The 16,900-nt window shown below is 42.1% G+C and overlaps 2 protein-coding genes across 22 annotated transcripts in view; one reads left to right on the top strand and one right to left on the bottom strand.

Moving 5' to 3' along the window:
- MTHFD2 (methylenetetrahydrofolate dehydrogenase (NADP+ dependent) 2, methenyltetrahydrofolate cyclohydrolase) overlaps window positions 1–16,900 on the top strand; it is an 86,732-nt gene that overhangs the window by 52,725 nt on the left and 17,107 nt on the right. For 4 of the 21 annotated variants that reach the window (XM_070235297.1, XM_070235294.1, XM_070235298.1 and 1 more), the window contains one exon: window positions 15,623–15,698. The exons of 9 other annotated variants lie outside the window; for them this stretch is intronic. In XM_070235297.1, the coding sequence (XP_070091398.1) occupies window positions 15,640–15,698 (59 nt within the window). In that variant the 5' untranslated portion in view covers window positions 15,623–15,639. Of the gene's footprint in view, window positions 1–12,082; window positions 12,258–13,035; window positions 13,129–14,699; window positions 15,333–15,567; window positions 15,699–16,900 lie in introns of those variants that run through there. 8 more of the 21 variants (XM_070235293.1, XM_070235296.1, XM_005599899.4 and 5 more) reach the window with 7 other exon arrangements.
- On the bottom strand, window positions 1,240–12,952 carry LOC100069237 (uncharacterized protein C2orf78). The gene is made up of 3 exons (XM_023619726.2): window positions 11,817–12,952; window positions 4,182–4,943; window positions 1,240–3,297 (listed from the first exon to the last, which is right to left on the bottom strand). Exons 1-3 carry the CDS (start codon window positions 11,821–11,823, stop codon window positions 1,403–1,405), a joined length of 2,664 nt encoding a protein of 887 aa, XP_023475494.2. The 5' UTR covers window positions 11,824–12,952; the 3' UTR covers window positions 1,240–1,402.

The raw sequence follows: 16,900 nt of genomic DNA, 5'->3' as shown, positions 1-16,900 counted from the left end.
CATTATTCACAATAGCCAAGACTTGGAAACAACCTAAGTGCCCACCAACAGATAAATGGATAAAGAAGATGTGGTATATATACAATGGAATACTACTCAGCCATAAGAAAAGATGAAATCTTGCCATTTGTGACAATGTGAATAGCTCTTTAGGGTCTTATGCTAAGCAAAATAAGTCAGACCGAGAAAGACAAACACCATATGATTTCTCTCACATGTCAAAGAAATACATAAATACAGAGAACAAACTGGCGGTTGCTTACCAGAGGGGAAGGGGGTAGGGGGAGGGTGAGAGGGGTAAAGGGACACATTTACATGCTGAGGGAGGCAGTTAGACTCTTGGTGGGGATTGCAATGTAGTCTATACAGAAGGAAAACATAATGATGTACACCTGAAAAAAAAGATTCTAGGTCCCCCCCAGAATTTAGATCACATCCTCTATTAACGTCCAGATGCTTGGCTCTGAAAGCCAGATTGGCTGCCTGCATATGCTGGCAAATACTGAGGACTGCAGTGGCATAAAGGCCTGAAATTAAGGCCTTGCTCCGTTGCATGCAGTGTGAGCTCAGCCCATTGCTGACTCTCAGTGGTGAAGTGGCTCAGTGATCCTGGCCTTGCGTGTTGTTGGAAAGGGTAACTGAAATAGTGCATTCACAGAACTGCTGCATAGGTGTTGAGGAAATGGTCGTTGCTATCCCAGCCCTGTTCTGGGTGGGCCTCCTGCTGCAGCAGTTCCCTTGGGAAGGCCCCTGTTATCAGCTACCTCCGGGTTGACTGTGAACCCTGGCCATTCCTCTGGTAGATTCCCCTTGATTTGTACTGAGAAGCCCCAGCCATAATCATACCTGGATGAGGTGACTGAAACCTTTTGGAGAGGTTTCCTGAATCTCTTGTTTCTAAAATACCTGTGTGGTGGACAGGAGACATAAGGCCAGCATCCCTGAGAGGCTTTATACATTTCTCCTGGAAAACCTAAACTCATCGGCTGCCGTCTTCAATTCTATTTCAATTTTACTCTTTAACCCTCCCTTCTGGCCCTGCTTCTGACTTCTGCCATTTCCTGACTCCTGCTGCTTTTCATACACCCCTAAAATATCTCCCCCTCTGTCCTTCCCAGCCCTGGACCAAGTTCCTTCTTCGTTTTCAGTTCATGTCCCTTTGCCCATGTTATCCCGTCCAACTCTCAGTTCTTTCTTTGGTGCAGCTTTGATCCCACCTCCACCAAAGAAAAGCCACAGTTAACAGCATCTCCAAACTTTATTAGTCCTCTATTAATTATAGTGGATGTATTTATTCAGTTATATTGTTTTAAAAGATATCAGAATAAATAGAGAAATGTATATCTATCTCTATTTGGATAAAACGTTGGTCCCCAATGTGGCAGCAACAATCCTAGCAGCCTTATATCGCGTAGCCGTAGTATCGAGAAATTTCCATTTCTTTTTCCCTCTCAGTGAAAAACTGCACTTTCCCCCGAGAGGTGTACTTGGCAGCCTTCTCACGCTCCTGTTGAGCCTGCCTCTTCATGGCCTCCCGCTCTGGCCTCTGTTCCTGTGTGATGGGCTCTGACATCACTGGCCCTGGAATGTCGGGTTTCCTCCATGGAATTGGTTGCTTGCTGAAATCCTCCAGTAGATACTGGGCGGGAGGCTTGGGCGGGGCCTGGAGCATGGGCACAGCAGTGGCAACGGGCTCCTGCTGGAGAGAAGTGCAAGATGCTGTTGTGTAAGGTGCAGGCCTTGAAGCAGGACACTGAGGGACGCTAGGCCGGGTGGGGTTGGTCCAACCTGGTCGAGTGGGGTTGGTGGTAATTGGCCGAGCTGGTCTGGCAGGACCTGTCAAAGATGCAGGAGCTGGGTGGGTGGAATTGACTGCAGTTGGTTGAGCTGAGTTGGTGGAAGCAGGCCGGGCAGGGTCTGCCACAGCAGGCCGATGTGAGGCCAGAGCCTGTGGCCTCCGAGGAACAGGTCGAGCTGGAGGCTTGTCCACGGACAGAAAAGGCAAAGGTACCAACCTGACCTTCCCAGGAGGTGGCAAGTCATTCTGGGATGGAGGTGGACACTCTTTTTTAGCACTGCTCTCTGGTTTCTGGGTTTTGACTTGAGTTTCCTCGGGACCTTGACCCTCAAGTGGGATATCCAGCCACGGTTTGATAGCTGGGCAGGGCTGGGGGTGTTTGGGATTGCTGGAGGTTCCCAGGGCCCTGGAGGAAGAGAGCCCGGTGTTCTTCTCACTCTTCCTCCCCAGAGCATGAAACACCTGCACCGACTCCAGCATGTGCTGGCCTACGCAGCTTTGAGGCTTCTTAAAGGTCTGTTGGCTCAGCTCAGGTTGATTCTTCTCCTGCTTCATCTTCAGCATGGTTGGCTTCTCTTCCCCCTTGACTTCAATCCCTGACTGCTGACTCTCTCCGGCTTTCTTGGGGTTGTTTCCTCTGGTCCTCTTGGTCCTTTCCTGCCCATGGCTCTTAGTTGTACTGATCCTGCTGGGTGCAGCTTTCTGAGGTTTGCTGTTGGAGTGCTCAGCCTCGTTCACGGGAGCCCTGTCACTGGCTGCAGCATTGCAAATAAGCACTTCTCTCCCTGACAGGCACTCCGGGTCCTTTGGCTGGATTTTGGCCTTGGGAGCACCATTGATAGGCTCAGAGGCCTGATGTTTGTTCTTCCTGGCGTTATCGGAGGCATCCTTTCTGACATTTGACTTTTCCTGCAGCTGGATCGACTCGATGGCTCTGGTATTTTTGGCTTGGATCACCTCGGGGCCTTCAGATTCATCAAGATCTTTCAAGGAATTGAAGAGTTGGGGAAGGTCCTTCACCAGAGTAGCAATGTCTTCAAAGCCACCGCTAGCCTCAGTCCCATTTTCCAGTGTCCCTTGGCCCTCAAGACTCAGGCTACTCTTTCCCAGATCAGCATTTTCAGAACGAGGCTGGTCCTCTTGTCCAAGGGGATCGATGCAGGCCAGGAGGTGATGGATATCAGGAATTTCTAAAGGGTATAGTAGAGGCTCTTCATTTTCTGTTGGGATCTGGTCAGGATCCAGAGGCTTTGAAAGGTTGGTGTTAAACTCATCCAAATTCTTTGGAGCTGGAGACAGTGCCAGGAGGTTAATGTTCGAAGTCTGCACTGGAGCTATCACTGAAATATCCCCACGCTCGGGCGGTGGGTTACCCTGCAATATCTGGATATTTCTGTGACTACAGGACTTGAGGAATTCTGGAGCTTGTGGCAGACAAAATGTCTGGCTTGCAGGTTGCAGTCCAAAGGAAGTTTCCATTCCCAGGGAAGTTTCCATCACTACAAAGAAAGCAAGGAAGAAGTCAGTCCCTGGTAAGTGAGATGCTCCCCTAGACAGCAATGCAGCGATCATATCCCCATCCACAATGGACAAGGCGTTTCTACTAGCTCTTCTTAAGGATCATGGACAGTGTCCTGTGCTGGGAGATAATCCTATAATCCTAGTGTGAGGCCCTAGTGTGCCTTGATTATACTTTGTACTGGTCATCATTTGATATCATTATTCCTTGGTTTCCTTATATCTCATAGGGTTGTGGCAGGGAAAATAAAAATAAAAGTGATTTTTAAATTATGAAACATTTTACAAAGCCTAGCATTCTCTCATAGTGTCCTTTGAATTCTCTCCACTTTCCTGAGAGTGTTCACACTGTGGACTAGGAGAGGGAGTGGAGCTCTTCCTGATGAAATGTATAAACAAGTACAGATTCTTAGCCTGTTGGCTTTGGACAGGCTTTTGGGAACACAAGGTCTTAAACCCTGGTATCATTGAACGAAGTGAGGGAACGTTAACCTGGCTGTATCACAATGAGAGTTCTGAAGCACCTTCCCAGGAAACTAAACCCATAGATCAGGAAAGGATTCCATTTATGGGTGGTAGTGCAGGGGACTGAGCAGCTGGGGCAGTGAGACCTGTGCGGTCTCTTGCTGTGCTCTTGGGGTCATAGCCATGTAGCATAGATGACCATTACAGTGTCCCCCCTTCTAGCCAGTAATGGATGTTCTTATGTAGAGTCTGAAATAGAGAACACTAAGCGAGGATAGTGCTTAGTAAAGTCTCAGGACTTCAGTTCTACCTGTCTGTGGACTCACCACTTCCCAGCTGCAGGTTTGACCCAGTTTGGATGTGGACGTCATTCCTCTGCCTTCTTGCTGTTTGTACTCACCTTGAAATCTGGTTTGTGGGATGGCTGGAGCAGACGCAGCGTAGTAGACCCCAGAGGTGGAGGCTGGTGGAAGGACATGTGTGGGCTGAATCTCCTTTAGTACCAACACCATTTCTGGTTGAGGAGCAGAGGCCCCGGCTCCTGTGTAGGACACAGAGCCGTAGGACTGCAGGCAGGGGCCAAGTTCTCCAGACAGCAGAGGCCCCAGTGTGCCGTGACCATAGTAGTACACCTGGCTTCCTTCCTGGTAGGGAAGTGACAGGCTGTGTCCCTGATTTGGAACCCGAGATGGTGTTCCCTGAACAAGGCTGGTGGAAAGTGATGGATACAATGGGACCGGGTTATTGGCACCTGAAGTTCTTTCACATTGAGCTGCCATAGACATGGAAGAAACCACTGTGTCCTGGCCAATGACAGTCAGAGTGCAGTCTCTGAGCGAAGATGACTCCTGTGCAGTGCTTCCTGGGACACCCCACTCAAAGAGACCTGGATAGGAAGCAGCTGAGGTGGAGCTCTGGCTCTGGCCAGTCACTCCAGACACCGTGGTTGTGCTAGAATGTTGGTAAAGGTAGGCACTCCCCATGAGTGGCTGGGAAGAGGTGCCCGAGGCTGACGGCAGTAGCCATGCCGAACTGATGGCTGGAGAAGATACTCTGGAGAAATTGCAGACACTTCCTGTTAGGGAAGCTGCATCGCTCACCACAGGAAGAGAGAGCTGCAGGGAGTTTGGAGTTCCAAGTAAGGATGGATGTTGGAAATTTTCTGTAGGGAACAAGAGGGTGATGAAAAACTCAGTGAGATTGATCAACTCTCACTATATTTGAGGGGCAGCATTATCTTAAGGTTGTTGCTATCAGGACGCTTCTCATGCCATTACTCACTGAGATGCCAAACTTCCACCCCTTTACGATGGTTGTAAGTGCTGAAGCAGTTTGTTCTTTTCTGTGTAACTGCCTGTGCTCCCAACTTGGGCAGAGATGTGCAGAAGCCCCATGTGGTGTGGGTCACACCTTGTTCTCTAGGCTGGAAGCCTCTTTCTCCCTGCCCATCCTTCCCTTGAGCCTGCACTAGTCCCGACTCATCTACTCTTTGCTAGAATTGAAGTGTTTTAGAACTAGAACGTCCTTAGATAGCTTCTGTTCTAACACTCTCATTGTAGGAGTGAGGAAGCTGAGGCTCAGAGAGGTCAGCTGGAGTGGTCCGATTCTCCCATTATGGCAGCATCATCACTAGGTCACAGAACCTAAGTCTCCTGACTTCTTGCCAGGACTCTGCTCTGACCATTCCACTACCAGAAACTGGGAGAAGTAGAACTTCTAATAGAGACATATTATTTTTGTCCATTAGAGAACAGTGCAGCTGTTACCACTGTCATCTTCAGGGTCTCATTTTGCTTGTGTATTTCACATGCTGTTCCCTAGAGTTCACATATAACTCAGCCCACATGGTGGATGTAATGGGTCATTTGTACCCTCTTCAAGCCTAGTTCCTGTTCCTACTTTCAAATGACTGCCTCAAAGTGAGAGTCTCAAGAAGTACTTTTTGAAAGAAAAAAGTTATTTAAACTCTCTGAGAAGACCTACTAAAACACCCAGAAAGAAATTAACAAAATGGCACTAAGTACATACTTATCATTAGCTTCTTTAAATGTCAGTGGAGTAAATGTTCCAATCAAAAGACATTGGGTGGCTTATTGGATAAAAAAAACAAGACCCATATATAGGCTGCATGCAAGAGACACACTTCAGACCTAAAGACACTCACAAACTGAAAGTGATGGGATGGAAAAAGATACTCCATGCAAATGGCAATGAAAAGAAAGCTAGGGTAGCAATACTTATATCAGATGAAATAGACTTTAAAACAAAAACTGTAACAAGGGACAAAGAAGAGCAACACATATGATAAAGGGAACAATCAAACAAGAGGACATAAGACTTATAAATATCTATGTACCCAGATAGGAGCACCTAAATATATAAGGTAAGTATTGACACACATAAAAGGAAAAATAGACAGTAACACAATATGAGTAGGAGAGTTTAACACTCCACTGACACCAATGGATAGATTATCCAAACAGAAGATCAATAAGAAAACATTGGCCTTTAATGACCCATTAGACCAGATGGACTTAGTAGATATATACAGAACGTTCCATCCAAAAACTGCACAGTACACATTCTTTTCAAATTCACATGGAATGTTCTCCAGGATAGATCACATATTAGGCCACAAAACAAGTCTCAATAAATTTAAGAAGATTGAAATAATTCCAAGCATCTTTTCTGACCACAACAGTATGAAACTAGAAATCAACTACAGGAAGAAAATCAGAAAATCCACAAATATGTGGAGATTAAACAAAATACTATTGAACAACAATTAAGTCAATGAAGAAATCAAAGGAGAAATCAAAAGTTACCTGAAGACAAATGAAAATGAAAATATTACATGCCAAAATTTATGGGATACAGCATAAGTGGTTCTAAGAGGGAAGTTTATAGCAACACAGGGCTACCTCAACAAATGAGAAAAATCTCGAATAAACAATCTAAAAGTGCACCTAAAGGAAATGGAAAAAGAAGAACAAACAAAGCCTAAAATCAGTAGAAGGAAGGAAGTAATAAGAGCAGAAATAAAATAGACACTTAAAAAACAATAGAAAAAATCAATGAAACCAAGAGCTGATTCTTTGAAAAGATAAACAAAATTGACAAACCTTTAGCTAGACTCACCAAGAAAAAAAGGGAAAAGGCTCAAATAAGTCAAATGAAAGAGGAGAAATTACAATGGACACCTCAGAAATACAAAAGATTATAAGAGAATACTACAAAAAGCTATGTCCCAACAAATTGGATAATCTAGTAGTAAAGGATAAATTCTTAAAATCATACAACCTTCCAAAAGTAAATCAAGAAGAAATAGAGAATTTGAAGAGAGAGATCACGAGTAAGAAGATCAAAACAATAATCAAAAACCTCCCTAAAAATAAAAGTCCAGGACCAGATAGATTCCCTGGAGAAGTCTACCAAACATTTTTTAAAAACTTAATACTTATCCTTCTCAAACTATTCCAAAAAATTGAAGAGGAGGGGAAGCTTCTTAGTTCATTCTATGAAGCCAGCATCACCCTGATACCAAAGCTAGACAAGGACAACACACAAAGAAGAAAATTACAGACCAATATCACTGATGAATATTAATGCAAATATCCTCAACAAGATACTAGCAAATCGAATACAACAATACATTGAAAACATCATCCACCATGATCAAGTGGGATTTATTACAGGGATGCAGGAATGGTTCAACATCTGCAAATCAACCAATGTGATACACCACATTAACAAAATGATAAATAAAAATCACATGGTTATCTCAATAGATGCAGAGAAAGCATTTGACAAGATACATCTATTTGAAGGAAGTACCTCATCATAATAAAGGCCATTTGTGACAAACCCACAGCTAATATCATTCTAAATGGAGAAAAGCTGAAAGCTATTCCTCTAAGAACAGGAACCAGACAAGGATGCCCACTTTTACCCCTCTTATTTAACATAGTATTGGAAGTCCTAGCCAGAGCAATCAGGCAAGAAAAACAAATAAAAGGGATCCAAGTCTGAAAGGAAGAAGTGAAACAGTCACTATTTGCAGATGACATGATCTTATATTTAGAAAGCCCTAAAGAATCCACCAAAAAACTTTTAGAAATAATAAATGAATACAGTAAAGTTGCATGATACAAAATCAACATGCAAAAATCAGTTGTATTTCTATGCACTAACAATGAAGTAGCAGAAAGAGAAATTAAGAATACAATCCATTTACAATTGCAACAAAAAGAATAAAATATGTAGGAATAAACTTAACCAAAGAGGTGAAAGATATGTACACTGAAAACTATAAAACTGTTGAAAGAAACTGAAGAAGACACAAAGAAGTGGAAAGATATTCTGTGCTCTTGGATTGTACGAATTAACTAGTCAAAATGTACATACTTCCTAAAGCAATTTACAGATTCAATGCAATCTCTATCAAAGTTCCAACAACAATTTTCATAGAAATAGAACAAAGACTCCTAAAATTTATATGCAACAACAAAAGATCCCGAATAGCCAAGAGAATCCTGACAAAAAAGAACAAACCTGGAGGTATCACACTCCCTGATTTCAAAATACACGACAAAGCTATAGTAACCAGAACAGCACAGTACTGGCACAAAAACAGACACACAGATCAATGGAACAGAATCGAGAGGCCAGAAATAAACCCACACATCTATGGACAGCTAATTTTTGACAAGGGAGCCAAGAACATAGAATGGAGAAAGGAAAGTCTCTTCAATAAATGGTGTTGGGAAAACTGGACAGTCACATCCAAAAGAATGAAAGTAAACCATTATCTTGCACCATACTCAAAAATTAACTCAAAATGGATTAAAGACTTGAATGTAAGACCTGAAACCATGAAACTTCTAAAAGAAAACATAGGCAGTATGCTCTTTGGCATGGGTCTTAGCAGCATATTTTCAAGTACCATGTCTGACCGGGCAAGGGAAACAAAAGAGAAAATAAACAAATGAGACTACATCAAACTAAAAGGCTTCTGCACAGCAAAGGAAACCAGCAACAAAACGAAAAAGGAACCTAATAATTGGGAGAACATATTTGCAAACCATATATTTGATAAGGGGCTAATATCCAAAATATACAAAGAACTCATATGTCTCAACAACAAAAAAGCTAACAACCCAGTTGAAAAATGGGCAAAAGATCTGGACAGAGATTTCTCCACAGAAGATATACAGATGGCCAACAGGCACATGAAAAGATGTTCAACGTCATTAATTATCAGGGAAATGCAAATCAAAACTGCAATAAGATATCACCTCACTCCTGTCAAAATGGCTATAATTAACAAGTTAGGAAACAACAAGTGCTGGAGAGAATGTGGAGAGACGGGAGCTCTCATCCATTGCTGGTGCGAGTGCAAACTGGTGCAGCCACTATGGAAAACAGTGTGGAGATTCCTCAACAAATTAAGAATAGAACTACTATACAATCCAGCTATTCCACTGCTGGGTATTTATCCAAAGAACATGAAAACACAAACGCATAAAGATACATGCATCCCTATGTTCATTGCAGCATTATTCACACTAGCCAAGACTTGGAAGGCACTTAGGTGCCCATCAAGGGACAAATGGATAAAGAAGGTATAGTATATATACACAATGGAATACTACTCAGCCATAAGAAATGATGAAATCTGGGTATTTGTGACAACATGGATGGACCTTGAGGGTATTATGCTACGCAAAATAGAGGGGCAAAGTCAAATACCATACTATAGCACTCATAAATAGAAGATAAAAACAACAACAAACACACACATAGAGACAGAGATTGGATTGGTGGTTACCCGTGGGGAAAGGGGAAGGGAGGAGAGCGAAAGGGGTGTTTAGGCATATGTGTACGGTGGTGGATTGTACTTAGTCTTTGGGTAGTGAACATGATGTAATCTACACAGAAATTGAAATATAATGACATACACCTGAAATTTATATAATGTTATAAACCAATATTACCGCAGTAAAAAAAAAAACACTCTCTGAGGTTACTTATCTGTAGTTATAACAACAACAACAATAATAATAGTAATAATTCATATATGAATAAAAGTGATACATTTCATATGATTTATATGGAGGAATATATAAACATTCTGGGGAGAGAAAAATCATGAAAAAGGTATCACAGGACTAAAAATACATAGATAATAATGAAAACTGTGGTATGTAGCAAGCATCTAAGCAGGATAAGTTTACTAGTAATTGAAGTTCTGTATCATACATGCAATATTATGAAGAATATTTCTGGCTCTATTATAGTAAATACTATTTGCCAAAAAACAGCCCAGAGTAGAAGGTGATTTGAGTGAATTCTTAGCCAGTACATACAGACAGAGAAGATATCAGTAAAAACTGCATAACAAGCAGCAAAATGCTATAAATGTGAATGTATAGGTGGCCACAATATATGCGGACAAATATTTCAGTGAAAACTGGTACAAAGCAGAGAGCAACATCCTAAGTGTAAAGGAATTCCGTTATTGTGCTCGTTCTTATTTCTCTGAACATGACCCAGCAAGGAACAGCTAGTAAGTGTAGTAGAAATATATCTTTAACTTAGTATAACTGTATAGAAGCAGAAGGGAATACTTTCAAGGTGTCAGGAAAGTTTTCATATTTATCCTATCACCTATTCAGATTCTTATCACCTTCAGGATGCAGGAAGGGGTCATCCCCAAAGACTAAAAACACCGTCATCCCTAGAAGCCAATTTTTAAAAATTTAATGTAGGAAAACCCAAAGGATGCCGCAAAATTGTCTGTGATAAATGTGGAGTCAGAAATGGGGGACTTGACTTTTGCTTTTTCTTCTCAGGCAGCTTAGATCTAGAAAGAGATGGTGGCCGTTTCTCAGTGTGCGCTCTGTGTCAGGAAGAAAATGAGTGTAAAGATGAAAAGCAGCCTTGATTGGAACCTACATATCACACAAAGGAATTAGCACTTCTGATTCAAGTTAGGAGATACCATTGTTTAAAAAAACAATTTTATTTTTAATAGGCAAAACATCTACGTAGTTTAAAATGAGAATGCCATAAAACACTGAAAATTCTGTTTCCTTCAGCCTTCTGGACAATCACTTTATTATTTCTTAATTATAGGAAGTATTATTTCCAAAACATATTTCTAAAATGTTTACATTCAAAACTTTCAGGTGCCATCCAAGTTCAGAGAGGGAACAGAAAAAAGCAAACAGGCGAGTCTGTCTGAGAAGCTGCTTTTCCTGGCGATGCCCTGTTCTGCCTTACTCGCCTTCCCTGGCTATGAATGTGAGCCTTTGCTGAAGTCAACTGTGCTTCGCCCTGCTCTGAGCACATTTCACTCTGTGCTCTTCCTGCTGCAACTGAAAATCTTTGGTTCCTTCAGCATTTCATGCCAACCCACCCCTTTTTCCTGGAGAGCTCCTCCTTGCTCTCCTCCTCATTCTTCTGTTTTATCCTGTCTCTTGGTTCCTGTTGGCCTGTGCTCCTGAAAACAATCCTCAACTTCATGACCTTTGAAGACTGGCCTCCCTATAGGCCAGTACTCTCCATCGTCTCTCCCTGTTTTTCTTTTCACCTCATTTAGGTAGAAAACTCCAAAACATGTGCATATTGCCTTTTGAACAGCACTAAATTTAAAATACTACAATTGATATATCAGTAGAGGAAGACCATTACAGATGAAATATCTCAGTATACATTGCTAGTTTTCTGCATCACCTAGGTTTTCTCTCTGTTTGTGGAAACACTCTCAAGAAGTCTCTGATTTCATTCTACCTGGGTGCCCTTTAAGACTCAATATTAGAAGAGAAAAGGAGCAGAGGGAACAACGGATGTAATATCCTGATGTGAGAGTAAGCGACTTGTCCAAAGTCACACGGCTTATAATGTCAAAGTCAAAACTGAAATTAGGTCCCCAAGGTTTTAGTTAAATAATTTCCCTCATTATTCCATGCTATTTTGAATCTACTACTAAATTTAGGGGCAAAAATATATAATGAAAAACTTTTTCTTTCACTACCTGACATGGTAAGAGAAGAGGAAGCATCAGCTGCAGATCCAAGAGATGAGGAGATGATGCTAGAGGAAGTCTGAGTGGCTGCCGTCAAAGAGCGGTATGTCCAGTATGAAGGTCACTGGTCACACTGGTCACTTGCGATGATCCAAATTTATTTACAGACAACTCCATGGAAACCCCAAGATTCTAGCAGGTGGCAGTAGGTCTAGGGGGAGAATGATGTCACAGAGCAGGCAGTTCAAAGGTACGAGACAGCCAATAGGGCGGCCAGATTCCCCACAAGAAGATGGGATTGGGTGGAGGGAGTCGGGGGAGAGCTACAGCAGCACCTGCATGGCTGAGCTCTGGGGAGGTGACATCCTAGGAGCCACATGTGCTAGTCTCTCTTCCCCAGGCTCTTATGTTAGGGAATCCTCTCAATGTTCCTTATAGATGTTCATTAATGTAATTAACTCATAGTTCTTTGTATTCTATGAATTATACTTTATATTGTACATTAGTAATTACATGTACAGTTAGTTAATATCCTTAGAGAGGAAGGAAAAGGACATCTAGGTTGACCTATTACCGTTGTTCTGAAATCCTATCAGGTGATCTAACTGTGAACTTAGTGCAGGTTTTAAGGAGCAAAGGAAAGGATTGGGAGCTTCTTCTGTAACTTGGTTAAAGAGTAGGGTGAGGTTTGTTGAGTGCCCCTTGTGGGGAATGATGTGGTTCAAGGGTCTTCTCTTTGAGTTTCTTCTCCTTGAATCCTACCTTCCTTGGGCTGGGCTGGGCTGGGCCAGGTTGGACTTGCATCTCTCTGCTGCTCCCCTTTTCTTTTGTCTGCATTATAGGCCTTGTTTCTGGGACCAGCCTCGCCCTTGCATCTCCCCCTCCTGGATGTTACTTCCTTTCAATCCCAGCAGCAGAGGTCTTTCCAGTGCCTGATGCTTCTGGAAATGGCATCTGCCCATTAGAAGCAGATGCCAGAGAGCCAGAGACACAGCTGAGGTCAGAGCTCTTCTCTTCCAGCCTTGGGTTGCAATTCTTTTGCCCATAATTTGCTACCTCTGACTCCTTGGGCCACACAGGCCTCCTGCCATCCCGCGCTTTTATACATGAGAGGCATTTGGGGTCCCCCCCTTTCCTTCTCCTCTGAGTGTATCCAGTGTGGCAGTTGCTGTAGCCTCCTCCCTCTTGGAAACAGCCGCTGTAGAACATTGGGCCTCTAGGGTTCTCTGTCGGCCATGATTGTGTGCAAGGCCAAGCAACATGCAGAGGAGAATAGTGAGAGAAAGAGGAGGACATTCGTGGAGAATAGGGAAGAGGCAAGGTGAAAGGGACAAGAAAACAGCTGTCTGGTTTTTGGGTTTCTTGAGAAACAGGTTGACAGATTTTCCCTCATTTTGTATTAACAGAACAGACAATTCAATATATATTTATTAATGTAATGCGAGAGTCCAGCAACTGCCATGAATTCTCTCCACTAAAGAGAATAATCTTAAATCACTTTCTCTCACTTTGTCTTATGTGATATTACATGATTTACATTATTCATTGGTATGTTTGTAGACTATGGGTTGTTTTCTAATGCTCTGGGTCTGTCTCCGTGTTTTTCCTGGTTGTGTTTTTAAGGATCCAACACTGGGAGACAGATCACATGCTGTTCCCCTGATGATTGTTCATTTAAGCGTCATGAACTAACTTGACCTGAAGGGTTCTGTGGAGACACTTACAAGGGGTCTGTGAAAAGCACTGTGGTGAGTTGCACGGTGCCCTCACGCCTAAGGAGCAGATGTGTGCAGTGCACCCGGCTGGCCTGGGAGCCTCTGCTTTTGTGCCCCTGCTTAGTGCTCTTCTCTCTAACCACTCTGCTGACTGTGAGACAGTGGGCGAGGGCTGAGTTGCTGCTGATTTGTATGTGGAGTCAGCTGATTTGGGGAGGAAATCTGTGGATCTAGTCATTTTCCTTGGTGGTAAGCTTTTCGGATGCCTTGGTGGACCTATCTGGGGACTATTCTAGTGCGAATGAGTAGGAGGTGTGTGATCCAAGATGCCAAGATCCCAGATGCTAAGATGTGAGAAGATAGCTGCTCGATGGGACCTCAAAAGACACACATTTCACTTATAGGCCTATTTCACCTATTATAAGATATGAGCTTTTTGAGTGATGGTGAAAGATACTTATCTGAGAGGAAATTGTAAAGGCTGTTGCAGTGTAGAGATATGGCTTAAGCTTATAAATTTTTTCAAGGTTTTTTCCCTAGCTTCATACCTCTTATAGCCTACTTCCATAACATTAGGATGTAACGTGAGGCTAACAACATATCCCAGAGATCCTCAAGTGAGACCAGTGTCTCTTTTCTCTATGTTCCCATGGAAATGAAGGGAATCCAGAGCTACTGCAGCTTAGGGTGGGTGGTATAAGATTGGGGGAGCTGTGGTAACACAAATTCTGGTAACAGCAAAATGTTTACATATGAGAATATTCTGTTCCAACATTCAATTTAGGCAAACTTTGAGTTAAGCCTTTGCTGGTTCCCGGCTTCTATAACTACTTTATCTCCATAGTTGCAGCCACTTAACCTTAGCCTGCGGGCTCAGCAACATCTTAACCCCCAGAAGAACCTTAAATGTCAAGGAATAACCTAAAGAGCATAGTCCAACAACGGGAACTTAGCATCAAGCCCTACCCTGACATAAAGCCTTATGATGATGATGATGATTTATTTATTTTTGCTGAGGAATATTCGCCCTGAGCTAACATCTGTTGCCAATCTCCCTCTTTTTTTTTTTAATGTGAGCCACCCCCACAGCATGGCTACTGACAGACAAGTAGTGTAGGTCTGTGCTTGGAAACCAAGCCCACACTTCTGAAGCAGAGCACACCGAACTTAACCACTAGGCCCCCGGGGCTTGCCCCAAAGCCTTATTTTTATAGTTGTTGTATTGTCTTGTCCCATAGACCCACTTCCTGCATTTTGTTCCCATGGGGATAACTGAGACTTGTCTTGGTGTAACATACACCTGAGGCTCTTCCTTACTCTCCCGGTTGTCGCTTTTTGATTTAATTAAAGACTGGCCAAAACCAATAGAATGTACAATTCAGTGTGAATTGTGGACTTTGATTGATAACGATGTGTCAATGTTGGTTCATTGCTTCTAACAAATGGAGCACACTGGTATGGAACGTTCATGGTAGGGAAGGCTGTGTAGGGTGAAGCAGAGAGGGTATAAGTGAGAACTGTCTGTACTTTCTGCTCACTTTTGCTGTGAACCTAAAACTGCTCTAAAAACTAGTCTATTAATCGTTTTTAAAAAGTGTTTTGTTAGCTCTTGAATAACCCAACAGATTGATGGATCAGAGTAAATAAGACAAATGCATAAAAGAATATTTAGCAACAAAAGCTACCTTCCTATATATAGATGTTCAAGAAGTATTTATAAGTGCCTATTTATAGGCACTCCACTTGGAGCTGGAGGTACAGTGGTGGACAACATTGATGTGGTCCCTGCCTTCTGGGAGTTTACAGTCTGGTGAGGAACCCACATGAAACAAATAGATGTAGACATAAATCTGTAGACATGAGCTTATTTTCTTCCCTCTAATCTCTGGAAGAAAAGATTGTAATATAGCTCGTAACTTCCAGAAGAGTGGAAACGTTCCTTTGAATCACGCTTATTTTAGCATCACAGGGCTTGAATGAATGGACGATATAAGAAAAGATTTTAAGCACATGTTTACTCTCTCTTACTTCCTTCTCTCTGACAGAGTTTGGAAGAAAATCTTGCTCCAAAATAATGTTTTCCGCCTTGAATCATTTTAGCTAAATCCAAGAACAGAATGAAGAAGTTGGACTGGTTGTTGATTGAGCATATACTCACCACTAATACGAGCCAGAGGTAAATGGAACCCTTCATTGAAAAGACCCTTCTTCTTTCTGATGGTATAATAACTCACAGTAATTCAGTAGTTCTCATCTTATGCTAAGGTGAATCGTGGCCTTCTTTCATGGTAATAGTTCAAAAAGGGAACCAAGTGGTTCCCTTAATTACACCTTTCTATTTGTTATCTCAATGAGATTAAAGACGTGTATTGAACTATAATACTTGGTAATAGGCTCTGTATGTGCTTAAGAAATACTATAAACTTCCATGTTCTATATTTTGAAAATGAAGTAAACTTTTAGTGATGAAAGTAGTAGCCTAAAAGGAAAAGAAGGGAACGTCCATGTGTCTTTAGCACTTACTCGGAGCAGTTGCTTGAGCAAGTGTAAGCATCTGAGTAAAAGGCAGTTGTTCTCTAGTGTTTTTGCTTTCTTTTCATAGTATCATTTGATATGATACAGAAAGATAGATTCTGTCTGCCCATGTGGCGTCTCAGTAAGAAAGAATTATCCTTCTTCTGACTGGTTCTGGAGCCTTAGGAAATACTGACACCTAATGTTGTTAACGTTTGTACTACTGCTGAAAGCTTTGTCACCCAGGCGTGTTCTGCCGTACTCACTGAAGAGTTGCCTCCTTGTAAGATGTACTCTTGAGTAACAGTGACAGAAATTTAGGTCATGTTGCCTTCAGCAATAGAGAGAGCCCAAAGACCCTAAAGTTTTTAATGCCTTTTCTCTCATGTTTTTTACTTTTTTTTTTTTTTTTTTTTTTTGCTATCTTAACTCTGCTGCTTGATAGCTGTGCACCCAGGGAAGTTATTAAACCTCTTTGTGCCTCAGTTTCCTCATCTGTAAAACAGAGATAATAGGACAGATAAGAGGATTGGATAACACATGCGTAATATTTAAAACAGTGTCTAGTATATATTGGCTCTTACTGTTAGTCTCAGAATCTAAAGTTTGTGTTGTTGACTTCTTTCCTTGTCTCTTAAAGTTCAAAAAGCATTATTCTTGAGCTTCAAAAAGAAAGGAAATGGATTTGAAAATTAGATCTGCCATTTACTAGCTGTGTGACCTTGGGAAAGTTACTAACCTCTCAGTGCCTCAGTTTCTTCATCTATAAAATGGAGATAATAGCGGTATACTTCTATGTAGGGTTATTGTGGGGATTAAATGAGTTATTAAGCATAAAGCATTTAGAACAGTGCCTGGCACCTA

Source organism: Equus caballus, chromosome 15, assembly GCF_041296265.1.
Source record: "Equus caballus isolate H_3958 breed thoroughbred chromosome 15, TB-T2T, whole genome shotgun sequence".
NCBI lineage: Eukaryota > Metazoa > Chordata > Mammalia > Perissodactyla > Equidae > Equus > Equus caballus.
The sequence above is the reverse complement of the archived record's forward strand: the minus strand, read 5'-3'. Positions and strand labels throughout refer to the sequence as shown.